The 20,048-nt window shown below is 35.8% G+C and overlaps 1 protein-coding gene across 2 annotated transcripts in view; it reads right to left on the bottom strand.

Moving 5' to 3' along the window:
* The window catches only part of SPMIP7 (sperm microtubule inner protein 7), a 61,126-nt gene that overhangs the window by 35,471 nt on the left and 5,607 nt on the right, over nucleotides 1–20,048 (bottom strand). For both annotated transcript variants that reach the window (XM_035253373.3, XM_078341998.1), the window contains exon 2: nucleotides 16,456–16,553. In XM_035253373.3, the coding sequence (XP_035109264.1) occupies nucleotides 16,456–16,553 (98 nt within the window). The remainder of the gene's footprint in view (nucleotides 1–16,455; nucleotides 16,554–20,048) is intronic.

Below are 20,048 nucleotides of genomic sequence, written 5' to 3'. Positions count from 1 at the left end.
TGAAGGTTTCCCTTTCTCCACATCCTCACTGACACTTGTTATTCCCTGACTTTTTAATAAAAGACATTTTAACTGGTGTGAGATGATAGCTCATTGTGGTTTTAATGTGCATTTCTCTGATTAGTGATGTTGGACATTTTTTCACATATATATGTGTATATATATGTATATATATATGTATATATGTGTATATATATGTGTATATATATATACACATATATGTGTGTGTTTTTATATATCTATATCTATATAAATATAAATATAGATATAGATAAAGAGAGAGAGAGAGAGAGTTGTTTGAGCTCCTTATCTACATTCTGGTTATTAATCCTTTGTCAGATGGGTAATTTGCAAATACTTTCTCCCATTCTGTGAGTAGTCTCTTCACTCTTTTGTTTCCTTTGCTGTACAGAGCTTTTTAGTTTAATGTAGTCCAATTTTTTTCTATTTTTACTTTTGTCGACTGTGCTTTTGAGGTCTTACACAAAATATATTTGATCAGACCAATGTCCTAGTTCATTTCCTCAGTGCTTTTTTTCTAATAGTTTCAGAGTTTCAGATCTTAAACTTAAATCTTTCATTTTCATTTGATTTTTGTATATGGTGAGAGGTAGGGGTTTAGTTTCATTCTTGTGCTGATGGCTGTACAGTTTCCCCAGCACTATTTATTGAAAAGACTGTCCTTTTCCCATTGTATATTCCTGCACCTTTTGTTGAGGATGAGTTGGTTGTAATTGTGTGGATTTATATCTGGGTTCCCTAATCGGTTCCATTGGTCTCTGTGTCTGGTTTTATGCTAGTACAATGCTGATTTGGTTACTATAGTTTTGTGGTATATTTCGAAGTCAGGAAGTGTGATGTCTCTAGCTTTCTCATTTTGCACAGTATTGCTTTGGCTGTTCTGGGTCTCTTGTGCTTTCATACAAATTTGGCATTTTTTTCTACTCCTGTGAAGAATTAACTTTTCTGTTTATGACTTCCTTTTTCACTTTTTTCTAGTCTGTGTTTAATCCTGTTTATTATATATTTTTTAAAAACTTAAGGCCATATCTAATTAAATAATTAAATAATTTTCTCCTTTACTCCATTAGTATGTTAAATCACATTGATTAATTTTTAATGGTAAGCGAATATTTGCCTTCCTGAGATAAACTTCACTCGATTATGAGCCATCTTTTCCATAAATTATTGTTTTTTATTTGCTTTGTAAAGATGTTTCTGTTTGTGTATATGAGGAATATTAATCTATGATTTTCTCTTTTTTGTAATATCTTTGTCTGATTTTGTTATATGAGGTAAAGTTAGACTCCTAAAGTTGTTTGAGAAGTGCTCCCTCTTTTCTTTCCTGAAATAACCTATGTGAGATTGGTGGTTGTTTTCTAGAATGTCTGATAACATTTATCAGTTAAAGTATCTAGGCCTGAAGTTTTCATTGTGGTAAATCTTTTGATTAAAAAAATAAAACTTATTATATATATATATACATATATATAATCATTTGCGTATTATATTTTTTCTAGTATTAATTTTGTTAACTTGTATTTTTAAAGATCTGTTCATTTCATCTAAGTGCTAAATTAATTGGCACACATAAGTTTGTAATATTCCCTTATCTTTCTTTTAGTATCCGTAGTAATAATCCTTATTTCTTACATTGGTAATATGTATTCTCTTTTTCTTGATTAGACTAACAATAGGTCTATCACTTTTGTTAATCCTTTCAAAGGAAAACCTTTGGGCTTTTAAAAATATTTAACTGAAAAATAAATGTATATATTCAAGGTGTACAACGTGATGATTTGATACACATATACGTTGTATAATGATTACCACAGTCAAGTTAATTAACACATCTGTCACCATCCATTGTTATCATTTGTGTGCGTGTATGCATATTTGTGGTGAAGATATCACAAATCTGTTCTCTTGTCACATTTCAAGTAAAAAATATGGTATTATTAACTATAGTCCTCATACTGTATCTCCGGAATTAATTCATCTTAAAACTGAAAGTTTTAAGGTTTGACCAACATCTCTCATTTACTCCATCCCCCAGCTCCTGGAAACCACTGTTCTACCCTTTGCTTCTATAAGCTTGACTTTTTAAAGATTCTACATATAAGTAAAATCATGCAGTATTTCTGTTTCTATGTCTAGTTTATTTCACTTACAATGTCCTCCAGGTTCATCCATTGTTGTAAATGGCAGGCTCTTTTTCTTTTTATCACTGAATAATATTCATATATATACACATGTCTAGACACACACACACACACACACACACACACACACATCTTATTTTCTGTATCCATTCATCTGTCTATGGACACTTAAGTAGAAAATAACTTTGGCTTTTCAAATTTTTTCTTTTGTGAATCTAATCCCCCATTTCACCATTTCTATTATTATCATTTTTTAGTTTCTTCCTTCTTATTTTTGGTTTAGTTTAATCATTTTTCTAGTTTCTTTCTTTCTTTCTTTCTTTTTTTGAGACCAAGTATCACCTTGTCACCCAGATTGGAGTGCTGTGGTGTGATCTCGGCTCACTGCAATCTTCACCTCCTGGGCTCAAGTGATTCTTGGGCCTCGTCCTCCTGTGTAGCTGGTATTACAGGTGCCCGCCATCATGTCTGGCTAATTTTTGTATTTTTTAGTAGAGATGGGGTTTCACCATATTGGCCAGGCTGGTCTTGGACTCCTGACCTCAAGTGATCCACCTGCCTCGGCCTCCCAAAGTGCTGGGACTACAGGCGTGAGCCACCGCGCCCAGCTGCCAGTTTCTTAATATTGAAATATTATCATTAATTTTAGATCTTTCTCATCTTCTAAAGTAAGCAAGTAAAGCTAATTTTTCTTCTTAGCAGAGTTTTAACTGCATTACATAAAATCTGGTATGTTTTATTTTGCACTCAGTTTAAATATTTTCTAATTTATCCTGTGACTTCTTCTTTGACCTGTGGGTTATTTAGAAGTGTGTTTAATTTAAAAATATTTAATATTTTCCTTGATGTCTTGTGGTTATTGATTTTTAATTTGACTCTGTGGTGGCTAGAGAACGTATGTGGGATGAATTCAATACTTTTAAATGTATTAAGGCTTGTTTTATGTACCCACATATTATCTATAGTAGTAAACATATCATGTGCATTTGAAAAGAACACTTAGTGTTTGTTTGGTGTAATGTTCTATAAATATCAACTACCTGAAGGTGACTGATGTGTTGTTTAGAGCTATGTATTTACTAGCTGCTTTTCTAGTTGCTTCATCAAGTACACAAAGATGTTAAAACTTCCAAAGGTGGTCGGTGAAATTCTGTATTTCTCCTTTTTGGGTCTGTTATTTTTGCCTCATGTATTTTGAACCTTGGTACTAGATGCATATACGTTTATAATTGTCAGGTTTTCTTGACAAATTAACCATTTTATAACTAAGGCATGACTCTATGTTTCATAACACCTCGAAATCTATTTAATCTGATCTCAAAATAGTCACTACAGCCTATTTATATTTTATTTACATTGTATGTATTTTACATTGACTAACTTTCGATGTATTTGTATCTTTATATACCAAGTATACCCCTTGTAGGTAGCATATAGCTGTGTCTTGCTTTATTATCTATTCTGACAATCTCTACGTTGTAATTGGAATGTTTAGTATATTACCATTAATGTAATTATAGTACATTTGGATTAAGTGCAGCATTTTATTACTGGCTTCTGTAAAACCCTACACTTCTATTTCTCTGTTCCTTTTTTTTCTGCCTTTTTGGGAATGATTTAAATTTGTCTTTTTGCTTTTTTAGAGTTCCAATTTAAGTCACCAATTGGCTGTTGACTTCTTTACACTGCACTTTAGTGACTGCTCTAGAGAAAATAATGTGCATCTTTAACGCTCTGCACTTCACTTAGAGTTAACGTACCACTTCCCGTAACATGTACAAACATTGCAACCTTATGTTAATTTATCACAAGCTTTCATCTCTTACCCTTCAGTTGTCATACATATATTCAGAGGACAATATTATGCTTTTATTTAAAACAATCATATGGACCTTAAATAAATTAAAAGAAAAAAGCAGTATTTTATTAGGCAGGATTTCTTTTAGTGTACATCTGTTGGCAATAAATTTCCTTGATTTCTTTACTTGAAAAATCTTTTTTATCATTTTAATATATTCACATTTAAATCCCCAGATATATCCATGTACAAATCTCTGGAACCTGTGAATACGTTACTATTAAAAAGAAAGCCCTGGTGTGGTGGCTAATGCCTGTAACCCCAGTACTTTGGGAGGCCTAGGCGGTGGATCACCTGAGGTCAGGAGTTCAAGACCAGCTTGGTCAACATGGTGAAACCCCGACTCTACGAAAATACAAAAATTAGCTGGGCATGATGGCGAGTGCCTGTATTCCAAGCTACTTGGGAGGCTGAGGCAGGAGAATCCCTTGAACTTGGAAAGTGGAGGTTGCAGTGAGCTAAGATTGAGCCAGTGCACTGCATCCTGGGTGACAGAGTGAAACTCCATCTCAAAAAAACAAACAAAAAAAAAGTAAAAAGAACCTTAGACAAATTAAATTTGATAGAGTTTAATCGAGCAGGAAAAAGGATTCTTGAACAAGGTAACACTCAGCACGAAAGCAGTACTGCAAAATGTGGGCAGGGAATATTTATAGCCAGAAAACAGAAGTGACATACAGAAATAGCCTACTTGGTTACAGTTCAGTGTTTGCCTGAGTTTAACATGTTTTGCTGGTTTGTAGCCTGTGATTGGCTGAAAACTTGGCTGCTATGGTTGGCTGCAACACAGTTGCATGTTGTAAGAGTTTACTTACAAGTTGTTAGGTTGCTGTTGGTTCACATATAATTTAGATTACAGTTAATTACATACGTAGACTAGTTTCAGGCCAAATCTAATTTAATTTAACAATTCTTCTCTTTTGCTCAGTCACTCACTTTTGAGAGATTGACCAAAACCTTGGCCACTGACACTCCTTTCTGTCACCTTCGTAATGGATTATTTGATGTCTGTATAAAATTAGCAATTCTTAGTATGAAAATACTTGAATGATTATGTTTCCTCATGATTTTGTTACTCTAACTGTAAGGAGATCTTTTGATGTACAACGATGGCTACATATGAGCATTTAAGATTCTTAAGCGTTGTAACGCATGAGGGAGGCCACTATAATGGCTATCAGGAGGATAATGTAAAGAAACTGAAGTACACTATTCAATAGGAATCTCCACGAACCAAACTCATCAGAACAAACAATTCGAACTTCAGGCAATAAAGACAGTTCAGCAGTATTTAAGTCTTGCTGTCCATAGTCTGTGTTTGGGGTGGAGTGGCAATTAAGAACCATAGTTTGTTGTAAAATGGTCTGATTTAAATAGGTATCTATTTTAGTAGTTAGCCTGGTAATATCAATCATAGTAATCTGGAGATGATTAAATGAAACAGAGAGATGAGAAAATCTTAGACTAGAAAGGGTTGCCATCTACCATTCAGGATGCCTAAACCCGGCTGTTAGCTACTCCCATAAACACATCATGTGTTTCTTTCCCATGAGAAATGTCCCTGGTGCATTTGGTGGCAGTGTCTACAGGAACAGCAGTGTTGGCTGCCTTTTAAATTAAGCCTTCCGTAGTAGTAAAACCAGGGGAGAGATAAGTGCGGCGTTCAGTGGGATATCAGTATATTTACATGTTATCTGGTTGGATAGAAGCTTTGCATAGAGCCACATGCAAGGTCCCAACATAAGCCGAGAAGAGATCTAAAATTGTAGGGTGTTCCATTAAGTGTTTTTTCTGAACATGATATTTTTTATCCACCTTCGGGAAAGTGGCTTCTACCTATTTGAACCCTGGGAAATATAATTGGCTACAAATTTCAATTTTTTTCCCCAATTTATGGATTACCTTCAAGTTCCATACATCTGGCACCATCTACACCAAGAATGAGCATCCAGGAACTTCATTAGAAACTTTTCCTCAATGGAAACTAACTTATCTTCATTCCATTTTAAGGTTAGTAGTAATTTTGGTTCTTGATTCCTTTGACCTTTGATTATGGAAGTTATTATGGAAATTTTCAGAGAAAGCTATTTGGAAGACAGGAGTGAGCTAGGCCAATTGGCAACATATGAACCAGAAAGGAAGCAGAACACAGTAAACAAATTCTCCTCAGACCCAAATAAATCTGCAGGCCCCCAGGAGCTGGAAAAGAGGGCCACCTGGTGGCATGTGAGCAGACGCTAGTTACATTTTATCACCCATAAACCCACACAGCTCCTGCACCACGTCCAGTGAGTAATTTATTTTCTGTGTGTGGTCCCTTTATCGCATGCTGGAAGGGTGCATAACCACATGCAGTGGAATGAGGCCTTACTGGATTTAGTCCAGTGACATCACACAAGCAATTATTTGTACCCACCTAAGTGATACCCAAGGTTTGAGTAGGCAATGCCTGGAAGCTCAATATACCTTTTGTAGACATCGCTTGAATAGTTTTTTTTTTTAATATTTGATAGCCATTCTGTTATTAATGGGAAAGGTCAGAGTACTGTTTTTAACAAGAATAGAAAGTCGAGTGGCAGTGACGTCTCGAATATCAGCTTCTGCTCCTCCCTTGAAGTTTTAGCGTGACTGTCACTAGTAACATGGACAGGCAGTGGCATTAGTGGAATCATTTGCTGATTTGGGGGCATTAGCTATAAATTTAACAGTTGTTCTGATTTCTTGCAAGAGCATAAGCTTTTGCTAAAGCCATCCACAAATTACAGTCCATGGATTTTCCTGTAAAGAAAGAAGGATTAGGATGGCAGAAAAAGGAAAAAGAGGAAAAACGATAAGGTTTTTGGTTTTCATGATGCAGAAAAGTCTTGATCCACGGCCTTAGGGTAGCTGTCAATGTCTGGGATCCCATCTGCTTCTGGGTGAAAGCTTCCCTGGCCAGGTTTACCTTCAAGTCTCAAACAGATATACATTTCCAGGAATTTGGAGGGGACCTTTTAAGTTGTAAGATGTGAACCCAAGGTTTAAGCCTTTGATATTGTACTGCAGTGTGGGTGGCAAGGAGAACTTGGTATGATCTCTTCCAGTGGGGAGAGGACCATGGTTTCAATGAGGTCTCTGATATCATTTTCAGAAAACCCAATCTCCAGGTTCTAGATTTGGAAAGGTTTGGTTGTTCTCACTCTGTGGGTTATGGAAGACCTCCTCTACTGGTGAAAATACACTTACACATAATGCATTAAAGCTTGCAGTATTTAGTCATATCAGAGTTTAGGAGAATGGAAGATACATGAGGTTCTACTATTAAGCGCACATGTCTTCCAGGAACTATTTCATAAGACGTCAATTGATGCTTTCCATTGGAGGTAGATCTGATTACCATTAAAGCCAAGGTAATATCTTTGGTCACTGCAATCAAATTGATTCAGTTAACTTTGCCAATTTCAGCTGTAAAATGCCTTTTGTCTTTTGATCTTTCCAGAAGACTAAGGGCAATAGGGACAGTTGTGATGCCATTGTGTGCATAAGCTTATTCCACTGCTTTCTCCATCGTCCACTGAAATAGGTTCCTCTGTGCTGGAGATTTCTTCAGGGATGCCCCATAAAGGAAATCTATTCTTAATAACTTCTTAGCTACCATCATAAGATCAGCTTTCCCAAATGGGAAAGCTTCTATCCAACCAGATAACATGTAAATATACTGATATCCCATTGAAAATGACAATTGAATAAAGTCCGATAGTGAAAATACACCACCTGAAGTTTTTATTGTTTGGACAGGATTATGAGTTTGATGAACCAAACATTGGTTATAAACCATTTTATCAATTTGATAACAGTTACCACACCAGTATTTGTTCATAATTTGGATCATTCTGTCTGTTTCATGATGAGTGAAGTGTTTTGTGGAGTGCAGATCTTTTAACAGTAGAAGCTTCAAGGACTCAGGAAGTACGTGAAGAAAATATTAGACACCCATCTGAGAACTCTTTGAGTTCACATTGATCACTGAATTTACATCCTTTCAGATACCAACTTTGTTTTTCCAAATCAGGTGCATTTCACTGTTTGTTAAATAGGTAACCATAGGGGACTTGACTTGGATGAATCTTACAGAGTTTATTCAAATGTATATCCTAACAGTTTCAGCACTAGCTGATTTAGCACAGAAATCTACCAGGGAATTCCTTTGACATTTAAGTTTAGTTTTACAGCTATGACCTTCAATCTTAATAATGGCAGTTTTTGACAAGAGGATAACAAAAAGAAGTGCATTTTCTTGGAGACTGTTTTTGATGGGGGGGGTCCCACTAGAAATAAGAAACCCTCTTTGTCTTTGTAACATATCAAAATCATGGATTACTCCAAAAGCATATAACTATCTGTATAAATATTTGCTGACTTGCCTTTAGCTATATGTACACGCTCAGAAGAAACTGAGTTAAATTGGGAAAGTTGTCTTGTCCATTAATTCATTTCAGGTGGTAAGGTTAACCCAGCGTAGAATTTTCCTTCTGGGTTTTATAATAAGACCCATCAACCAAAAGTATTGACTCAGGACTATCAAAAGGATTATCTCACATTTGGACATGAGGAGCCACTATTTCTGACACTACACTCACAACTGTGGTCTTCACCTGAATGAGGCAGAGGAAGCAGAGTAGCAGGGTTAAGTAAGTTGCAGCATTTTAGAAAGAGGTTAGAAAAGACAGGAAAAGAATTCCGTAAGATCTTAGTCTACTTGCTGACAAATGCAACGTTTGACTGGAATTCAATACATATATTTTGCAGAGTGCAAGACTTGCAAATAAAGCTCATGTCCTAAAAGTGGCTCAGATGAAACAACCAATCTGGCTGCTGCTGCTACTGCTTTTAAGCAATTAAGATACGCCTTAGCGACTGAGTCTAATTGTACGCTATAATATGTGATTGATCTCTATGTTCCCCCATGTTTTGGGTAAGTACTCCTCATGCCTGAATGTTATTTTCAGGAATGAACAGGGTGAAAAGTTTAGCATAATTTGGAAGTCTTAAAACTGAAAGCTGTTGTAAAGTTGTTTTCATTTGCAGAAAAGCCAGCTCATGGCTGTTTTCTCAAGGTAAAGTCTCTGATACTGAGTTTCTAGTAAGCTAATCCAATGGAGAGCCCATTAGGGGAAAATGTGAGACCCAGCATCTGTAGTATTCTGCAAGCCAGAGAAAGCTTCTCATTGTTTTTTTTGACTGTGGGCCAGGAAAAGCTTTGAGAAGTTTTTGTTCTCTCAGGCAAGAGGAGAATTGCTTCAACACTCAGGTTATGTCCTACAGAGTGAGCATTTTTTTTCCATAAAAACGGAAGTTTTTCCATTAAAACATTGTGACCCATATGAGATCAGCAACTGGCTATAAAAAGGATATTGAATTTTCCCCCTCTTCTTAAGAATAGTCTTGGTTATTTCAGATTCTTTGCTTTTATGTACCTATTTTTTTTAAATAACTTTTCAAAATCCCACAAAAATACAGTTAAGGTATTGATTTAGATTTTCTCTCAATACATTTAGTACTTTTGCCATAGGACTCTTGAATATAGTTTTGTAGACTTTTTACTCAATAGCGAATAGTTTTTGATACAATTTTAAGTGATAGCTTAAATGTTTTAAAACTTTCTGCTTCTTACTGATATTTAGAATACTATAAATGAATTTACAATGATGTTTATTTCTAAAAACCGTGTTCAGTTTCTTTTTACTGTAGTAATTTAACTGTATAAGCTGGGTGCAGCGGCAGATTGCTTGAGCTCAGGAGTCCTAGACCAGCTTGGGCAACAGCAGGAGACCCTGTCTCTACAAAAAATATACAAATTAGCCAGGCATGGTGGTGCATGCCTATAGTCCCAGCTACTTGGGGGGCTGAGGCAGAGTGATAGCTTGAGCTTTGGAGGTTGAGGCTGCAGTGAGCTGTGATCATGCCACTACACTCCAGCCTGGCTGAGGAAGCAAGACTCTGTATTAAAAATAAAATAAATAAAATGAAAAGTCATTTAACTGTGTATTTGTTTGAATTTTTACATACATATCAAGAATAATAGTGTTGTTTAGTCCCCTTTGATATGTATGTTTGCTTGATTGAGCTGGCTAAAAACTTCAGTGCAATATTGTGGAGAGGAGGTGAAAGACGTGAGACTGATTACAGAGGGAATGCTTTCAACATTTCACTGTTAAAATATTAAGTTTGATTTACCTTTTCACAGACACCTTTATTAATTTAAGGATAATGTCAATCCTTATTGTCGAAATTTTTTTTATATCTGGAGATGAGTATACGACTTGTACTTTAATCAGTTAATACAATGAATTACATTTATCAGTTTTCTAAAGTTAAGCAAATCGTACATACCTGAAATAAACCTAACTTTATAATGAAGTATTAACTATTTGTATATTACTATATTCTAAACGTGCATATGTTTTTATTTTTTACCAGGCATCTTTTATTATTGAGTTCTAGTTTAATTTAGTTGAAATCAGAGAATACCTTTCTATTTTTTCTTTTTTCTGTTTAAAAAAATTTTTTTTTAATTTTACTTTAAGTTCTGGGGTACATGTGCAGAGCATGCAGGATTGCTACATAGGTATATACATGCCATGGTGGTTTGCTGCCTCCATCCTCCTGTCACCTACATTAGGTATTTCTCCTAATGTTATCCTTCCCCAATCTCCCCACACCCTGCTATCCCTCCCCTAGCTCCCTACCCAACAACAGACCATAGTGTGTGACGTTCCCCTCCCTGTGTCCAGGTGTTCTCATTGTTCAACAACCACTTATGAGTGAGAACATGTGGTATTTGGTTTTCTGTTCTTGTGTCAGTTTGCTGAGAATGATGGTTTCCAGATTTATCCATGTCCTGCAAAGGACATGAACTCATCCTTTTTTATGGCTGCATAGTATTCCGCAGTGTATATGTGCCACATTTTATTCTTTTGATTTCATTTGATTTGTTTGATATTGCAGAATATAATTTATCTCAGTGAATGTTCTGTGTTCCATTGTTGTTTGTATCAATTAGGTCAGGTTAGTTGACTATCCCCTTTTTTTTCCATCTACCCAAGTACTGAGAACAGAGTTTTGAAATATCTACTAACTGTAAATCTGCCTTTCAGTTCTATGAGTTTCTGTTTCATGTGTTTTGAGTTCTGTTATTAGGTGCATATACATTTTATGAATTGGTCCTTTTCTTATTATAAAATATCTGAGTCCTTAGTAAAATTTCTTCTTCTGAAATCCACTTTGTTGGCTATTATTGCAGCTAATTCTGCAGTTATTTGACTAGCTTTTGAGTGATATATATTTTCACACCTTACCTGAAACTTCTATTTGTATTTCACATGGTGTTTTCTTGTGGTCAGCATATAGTAGGGTCTTAATTTTTCATCCAACTAACAATGTGTGACTTTTAAGTTCATTTTATTAAATTCTATTTAACAATGGACATAATTTGGTTTAAATCTATTTTTGTTTTCTACTTGTTTTCTTTATTTTCCTTTTGCGTTACTTTCTTTTGAATTAGTTAATAATTTTTTTAATTTTAAAATTTAATTTTATCTCCTCCTTTTAGCTTCTATATATATCTTTAAAATGTTTTTCTTTGCTGCTGTTGCTGTCTCTCTGGGATTTACAGCATAGATATTTTACAACATGCATCTTTAACTCCAGGGTTTACATGATAATATTATACCATTTCAAAAATAACGTAAAAAAGTTAGAACAGCATATGCTCATTTTCTTTGCTGTTTCTTACACTACTGTCACACAATTCACCTTTTTATGTGCTATTAGCCTGAAATGCATTACTATCACTGTGCTTTTAACAGTGACATTTTAAAGAACTGCAAGATGAAAATAATATTTTATATTTACCCATATGTTTGCCATTTCTGTTCACCTCAATTTATTTCATTGTGTAAACTTGAATTTCCATATACTTTATTTCCTTCTGGCTAAAGAAATTCCTTCAGGTCTGCTGGCAGTGTATTCTGTCAGCTTTGTTTTATTAAAATATTTCTATTTTGCTTCTAATTTTATATATTTTATTGTTAGTTAGCATCTTCTTAGTTTAGTTTTATTTACTTTTTTACTTAAAATATGTGCATTTGTTTTCTTCTGGCTCACACAAACTGACAAAAAGCTAGAAGTCATTCTTACAAGTGTTCCTTTGTACATATCTTTTCTCTAACTGTTTTTAAGATGTTATCTTTTTCACTGTTTGTCAGTAATGTCATTGATGTGTTTTAGGCATAATTAAAAAAAAATCTTTATACAGATTAAAATTTGTTGAACATCTTGGGTCTTCAGATTTATAACAACCCCCTTCAGCAGGAGTCATCATAGTCTGAAATCCTCTAGTTTTTATTGCCCTCTATCAAAGAGACAATTACTTTTTCTAAACCTGTGTTTAAATCTCCTCTAACAGTATCTGAAATTTATGTCTTATTTTCTGTGGTTCACATGCTTGTTGACTATTATCTTAGTATGCCATATCCTGGTAGTATGGTATAATCTTTCACGGAATCTAGATTTTTCTCTAGTATAGCATCTCTTCCACTTTCTCATTATACGCCTATAAACTCACTTGTACACGTTATGTGTCTTCAGTTTCTTTACAGTTTCATTTCCAGGCACTCAAATTTATCATCTACCTAATTTTCTTGCAGTCTGTCTTCACTTTCTGGTGGCTGTTTTCTAACTGGCGCATCTTCCCTGTACTGCTGTCGTCTACATGTTATTTGTCTACTATTTCATAGAGAAGGGACTAAATTTGCTCTTTGATGTCTTTACTGTTTTTGGAATATGATTCAGTGGGAATACCTACTTCTAACTCTAAATGATCCTTAGTTTCTTCTGATAAAAGTAACCACATTGAAGTAGAACTTCTTTTATGTCCTAATAAAACTAGCATTACCCACGTTAAGATTCTCCAACACCGTCAGCATCATTAAATGTCTCAATTTCCAGAATGTATTCATACTTAACAAGACCTGACAAAATATGGCCACTGATGTCCAGATTTCAAATAATGCAATTATCATAAACTATGTTAAAAAATGAACTTTCAGATTTTTCCTTTTTCCATTCTTATGTTCTCAATGTATTTCTTCTTCAACTCTAGGCTTTTCTGCCATTACGGTTGGTGCTGGGGCTGAGACAGCCAGAATGCTTCTGTTGCTGCCATCTTCGGCTTGTTTGTGTGGAACCATAGCTCATCCTCAATGTACAGCAGAGAATGTGAGTGGATGCTCAGGGAGCTGTCAGAAATAAACACATAGTGCATATAAAAATGGTATCATAGCTTCTGTCATATTTTTTTCTCACTTTTACTTTTGGGATTCCAAATAAGCATGTGTTCTTTCTTCTACCTATATCATCTAGGTTTGTGACTTTCATGTCTGTATTTTTCGTATTTTTGCATATTTGTGCTTCATCAATTTCTTCTGATGAATCGACCAGTTCTCCAATTCCCTCTCTAACTGTGTCTAATCTATTACTGAACCCATCTATAAAGTTCTTTATCATATTTTTCAGTTCTGGAATTACTTTCACTCACAATTTTCTTTTCTTTCTTTTCTTTTTTCTTCTTCTTCTTCCTTTTTTCTTGCTTTAGACAGTCTCACTCTGTTGTCCAGGCTGGAGTGTGGAGTGCAGTGGCACTATCTCAGCTCAGTTCAACTTCTACCTCTCATGTTTGAGCAATTCTCCTGCCTCAGCCTTCTGAGTAGCTGGGACTACAGACATGTGCCACCACACCTGGATAAATTTTATATTTTTAATAGACATGGGGTTTTGTCAGATCTTGAACTCTCAACCTCAGGTGATCTGCCCACCTTGGTCTCCCAAATTGCTGGGATTACAAGTGTGAGCCACTGTGCCTGACCTAATGTTTGTATTGTTAGTAGCTGTGGGGTTCTGCCATGTTGGCTAGGCTGGTCTCAACTCCTGGCCTCAAGTGATCTGCCTTGGCTTCCCAAAGTGCTAAGATTACAGATCTGAGACACCACACCTGGCCCCTCCCCCAATCTTCTAATTTCCATTTGGTAATTTGTAATTTTCGTACAAAAATTTTGAGCTCATTTTTTTCTCCTTTAACATTTTATGCATATTTACAAGGCATGGATGTATATCTGTTTGTATACATCAATGTACATATGTTTCTGTTTTCTTTCATTTGTGCTGATTCTCATAGTGTACTTTTTTTTTATGTTTGGATACTGTTAATTATGTGTTGAACATTATACTTTAAAAGTTTTTAATTGAAATAATTTGAGGTTTAACAAGATAATATCTTCCTTCCAAGAAATGTGTTATTTACTTCTGCCTGATTCCTGGAAGTGAGAGCAGTCTAGGATCACCTTCATCCCAGTTCAGAACTGGAAGTTTTCTTATTTACTTGGATTAAGCTAGGCCGCAGTCTGTTCAGGTGCTTTTTACTATTGACCAATCCTTACTTGTAGGATTCAGGCTTCCAGGTATTCAGCTCACAGTCCTAGGTGGTTTTTGTGAATCAACTCCAGCTTCTGATCCTTTGCTCCCATGAGCTGGAGTTGATGATTGGCTCCAAATCAAACTGTTGGTTGCCTCTTCAAAAACTGCAAATTCTTTCAGTGTCAAAGTGGCCCTAAGTGCTAGGCTTAAATTTTAGAGTGTCTATCCTCTTGTTGGCCCAATAATTTCTCTCTACCTTATTAGAAGAAAGAAATGTTAATCCAGTTTCTTTGCCATTAGAAATATTGGTCCATATTACTTAGCTTCCACTACTGGAAATAATATCTAGATTTATTCAATGCTATAAAAAGTCTAAACTTATTTTAAATTTAAATAAGTATTCTAATAAGCCTTTCCATGACAAATTTCTACTTCAGCATTCTAGTTTTAAAATAGTTAAAGCATGGAATCTTGCCATAAATTTGTAGTATACATTTTTTTAAAAAACAGCAACAAGGTCTTCAATTTCTTATTAGGGTCACTTTGATTTGCTCTCACAGGATTTACCTACAGGACCAGTGTATCCTTTCATAAGGGTTTAAGATAGAAAAAGTAAAACTAAAAAATAAAAATTTTTATTATCCTTGCAATCACATTATGCATTTTGTCTGAATTCAGAATAGCCTAAAACAGGCCAAATTACCCCTATTTCTAATGCCATAATTTTCTTTTAAAAGAAAAATGCATAGGACAGAGAAAAACATAAAGTTCTACCATGTGTGCATGGCTTCTTGAGTAAAGGAGGCATTGAGAACACATTCTTTAAATGACCTTTCTGTCCCATGCTCTTTGTTTCATGGGCATGTACTGTAGTACAGCTGTTAATAGGTGAGAGGTATGCCCCATTTCCCTCCATGAAAAACTAGAAAGAGTTATTGTGAAGGAAAAGGTGAGAAAAGAAGAAATCAACATGGCACTCTGAGGGTAAATTCTCAAGCAGACCAATTTTAGAAGAAATACATATAGGAGTTACAGAAATGGAAATTGATTCTTTACAATGTATTCATATCTTTACTGGTTATGAATATGAGTTTTTTTGAGGTAATAAAAATCTGAAATTAGATTGTGGGGGTCGTTGCACAACTCTGTGAGTATTCTAAAAACATTGAATTACACACTTTAAAGGGTTGTTTTATCATACGTGACATATATCTCAGTAAAGCCATTCAAAATATATTTTCATATCTGTGTATATCTTAGGATACTTTAAGTATCTTAATTTAAATGCCAAGGATTTAGAGACTATAAAATCTGCACAGGAAGATGATTAAGAACATAATCCTTAGATTCTGAAAAATACTTAGGTTTAAATTTTGGTTTATATTTATTATCTGTCTGATCAAAAGTCAGTTACTCCACATTATTGGGCTTCTGTTTTCTCCAATAATATGAGAATAACACTACTTGTTAAGAAGCAGGGATTCAGACAGGATTATTGTTCAAGTGATATGTTGTGGGAATGCCCTCAGGTGAAGGGGTGTGAAGACAGTAGAATAGGAGAAGGAAAACAAGCTAGTGAGAACGCAGTCTAAGCTGGAGAGTAGCATTAGTCTGTTGCCCTAAGAAGTCAGTTAGCCACTGCCCAGAATCTGAAAGAGACAGCATGACACAGTCCTCCAGTCTGTGGGCTGTTAGCCTTTTAGTGATCATCACTCATTGCTACTGGGAATAGACACACTAGCCAGTGAAGGGAGTCTGTGATGGGCACCAGCTGCATCTACTACTCACTCCTCCTCCCCCATGGTGTAGGAGTAATGCAAGGTAATGCACAATAGACACTGACTGCAAAGGACTGTGCCTGGAATATAAGAAGCACTATATATATAGTAGCTATTCATCTAGGGTACACAATATCAAACACCCAAACAATGAAATAAACTAATTATATATGTTGTATAATACCACCGAGCAAGAAAATCTTACTGTACATGTTGCCTCGTCATCAAATGTAAACATGTGTCTTAATGAGCGTCCTTCATGATGAGGTTGTAAAGGGGTAACTTTCAGTGGGCTTGTCCAACCTGAAAACACACAAAAGGGAATGTGATTTTGGTAAAAACACAATAAAAGTGCTTTTCCAACAGAAATATTTACTATTAGAAGCTAGACTGTGTGATTGTAATTCATTTTTTGATGGATTATTTAGTAACTTTTCTGGAACTTTTAGCTGTGAGAACAGAGTAGCTGTGGAATTTCTGCAAGAGGCTAATTATACTAGTGCAGAATCACTTACTATTTCTTACTTCTTATTGGAAGATACCTATTGGGTACTAGATATCTATATCTGTGCACAGGTGAGTCTGGTTATTATGCAGACTCATGAATTATTATCACTATAATTCCTATAGTGATAGACTAGAAGTTCTAAAATCTAGCAAATATAAAAAGTAGCCTTCAAAAATATTTAGTACACTGTAACTGGAAGCCAATGGGTATATATTTTTCATCTTTATATAAAGGTGGTTTTGAGGTGCCTGTGAGCAAATGGAAAGTACAAGCAAATGGAAAGTACAAGCCAATTTCAACACATTGTGGCAATACAAAAATAGCTGAGCTCAGAGTGCTGCAGGCACATAGGAAGGACACCTAAGAATACCTAGTTCAGCCAAGTTGTCAGGCCTTAGGGACATCTCCCTGAAGATGACACCTGATCTAATCTTGACAATTAAGTAGAACTTAGATGAAAGAAGAGAAGTAGAGAAAGGGTAGTTATTCCAGGAAGAGAAACAATATGTGCAATAGTAGGCCTGCTCTGTAAGTGCATCTTAATGTGTATAAAAATAAAAAAAAGTTACATATAGCAGATTGTAAAATGATAGATAGGAAATGGTAGAAGATAAGCAAGAGAAATAGTCTAAGGTCAGGGCATGAAAACCTCGGACGTAACCTGCAGATGAATTGCCCTTGAAGAGTTTTAATAAGAGAGATTGATTACTTTGATTAGGACACGTGACTAGCATAGGTGAAGATGATTGCAGTGCCTCTGGTAGTTTCCATAGAGATCATTTCTGCTACCCCAGGGGGTCTTCTGACTTGGTTCACTACTTCATAGTTTTGTTCCATGAATTAATCCAACTTGGCAAAATGCAAATTTAAAAGTTAAAATTTGTGATCAGGTTGGACAGCACAGAGATGTTGAAGCATGAGAAAGATGCATATTGAGAGGTGCTTAGGGCAGGACAGGAGCTCCATAGCCATCCGTGGATGCCATTCAGGTGGAGTGCTATCACAGATGTCACCTATTTAATATTATATATATTATATCATATGTATAATTATATATATTATTTGATAGATGACTTATAATATATATAATGTATATACTTATTTGCTTGGGTTCCAGAGTGACCTTCATGAGTTCTTTGACCCATTTGAGCCTCATTTTCCTCATCTTTAATGACTATTGTCAGGGTTATAAAGACTGTAATTAATAAATACAAAGAAATAAGAAAATTATGGCATGTGGTTTAAATGCTTGTGTTTAAAATTAACAATTAGTAGCTGTAATATCGTTTAGTGCTAATGTAGTAATATCATTTCATAATGATGATTGATGATGACAATTCAGCCAATATTTGACTGAGAAACTCAGGAAAGAATCTGCAATTGGGATTTGCAAAGGAAGAATAGAGAACAAGTGGACACTGGATAGTCTGTGGGTTTAGAAGGGGCAGTTAGAGAGCAGAGTGTTAGCCGACCTCACTGCACTATTGTTGATTTTGAAGCTTGAGGCAATCACACGAGAAGGATATGGGTAGCCTCTAGGAGCAGTGTCCCCCCACTGACAGTGAATGAGGAAACAAACACTTTAGATGGAAGAAACTGGATTCTGCAACAATCTGAATGAACTTGGAGGTTGATTTTTCCCCAGACCCTCTAGGTAAGAACCAATATAACACCTTGATTTTTGCTTTATTTATTTATTTTTGAGATGCAGTCTCACTCTGTTGCCCAGGCTGGAGTGCAGTGGCATGATCTCGGCTCATTGCAACCTCCGCATCCTGGGTTCAAGCAATTCTCCTGCCTCAGCTTCCTGAGTAGCTGGGATTACAAGTGCGTACCACCATACCCGGCTAATTTTTGTAATTTTAGTAGAAGACAGGGTTTCACCATGTTGGCCAGGCTGATCTTGAACTCCGAACCTTAGATAATCCACCCGTCTCAGCCTCCCAAAGTGCTGGGATTACAGGCATGAGCCACCACTCCTGGCTGATTTTGGCATTATTATTATTGTCATAGATTCTAAACAGAAGACCCAGATCATGTTCCCGACTTCTGATCCACAAAACTGTGATTAATGTGTTTAACTTTAAGCTGCTAAGTTTGTGTCAATTTGTTACAGCAGCAAGAGAAAGCTAATACAGGCACAAGTGAGAGGCCTAAGCAAAGGGATACATCGAATGTTAAATCCCATTACCATTTCAGTTTTGAGAACCATGAGGATAATTCTGTCTGTGACACAGCTGGACAAAGGAAATTCTCTAGAAGTCTATCATGCCAAAAGCAGCAGGATGGCATTTTGTGCTATCTATCTTATTTGAAGCCATTCAAGCAACTGCTTTGAAAAAGGAGGAAATTAGGAAAACAATAAAAGTTGAATTCTGATATTAAGCCAGATTAAAAGAAAGGATTCTGGACAATGAATTACACCTCAGAGTCATCAAATTTCAGTCTCAGTAGGAGAATATCCTTTCCTCTGTTTCAGTATCTACTATTTGCAAAACAAACAATCCTGAAACCTAGTGGCTTAACTCAACCATTTATTCTCTCCCAGGATTCAGAAGATAGCGGGGGGTGATTCTTATTCACATGGTGTCAGTTTCAGTAGCTGCAAGGGTTGAAAAATGGCTTCACTCATATGGCTGTCAAGTTGGTATTGAATGTTAGCTGGGGTCTTAGGTGGGCATACTGGCAAGTGTCTTGTCTTTGTTTCTGTGAGCATACGTTGGTCTTTCACGGGATGGTGACTGAGATCCCAGAGAAGACTCTGAAGAGAACTAATCCCAATGTGCAAGTGCTTATCAAGTCTCCATTTGCACAATGCTTACTAACATATAATTGGCCCAAGCCAGTTAAATGTCCAGGCCTGATGTCAACGTGGAAAGTAAACAGACCTAGTTTCCTGGTAAGAGTGGCAGACACACACAGGAACAGGGCGAATTGCTGAGGATCACTTTTGGACAAGCTACCATTCATCGCTTCTTCATAACTCACCATCCCACTTCATCACTTTCATACCACAAAGCAAATGTCAAGGCTTCTGTCAAGGAAAGCACTATAGTATTTTCCTTACTTCTCAGGAACTTAAAGTGTCTGAAACCATGATCATATTTTTATTGTGAGAAGGATTCATGTGTCACCTATAAAATGATATGAGTTTGAGGGGGTTTGCCATGAACCCTTTTTTCCCATAGGCCCTGTTATTTTTATTACAAAATACCATAATATTGTGCTTTTAAGGAATGTGAAAACTGTAACATAGGAGAAAAAAATTAAAGGCCGCTCTAATGTATTCT

The sequence above is a fragment of the Callithrix jacchus genome, chromosome 11, assembly GCF_049354715.1.
Source record: "Callithrix jacchus isolate 240 chromosome 11, calJac240_pri, whole genome shotgun sequence".
NCBI lineage: Eukaryota > Metazoa > Chordata > Mammalia > Primates > Cebidae > Callithrix > Callithrix jacchus.
Note: the sequence above shows the minus strand (reverse complement) of the source record. Positions and strands in the feature narration are given on the sequence as shown.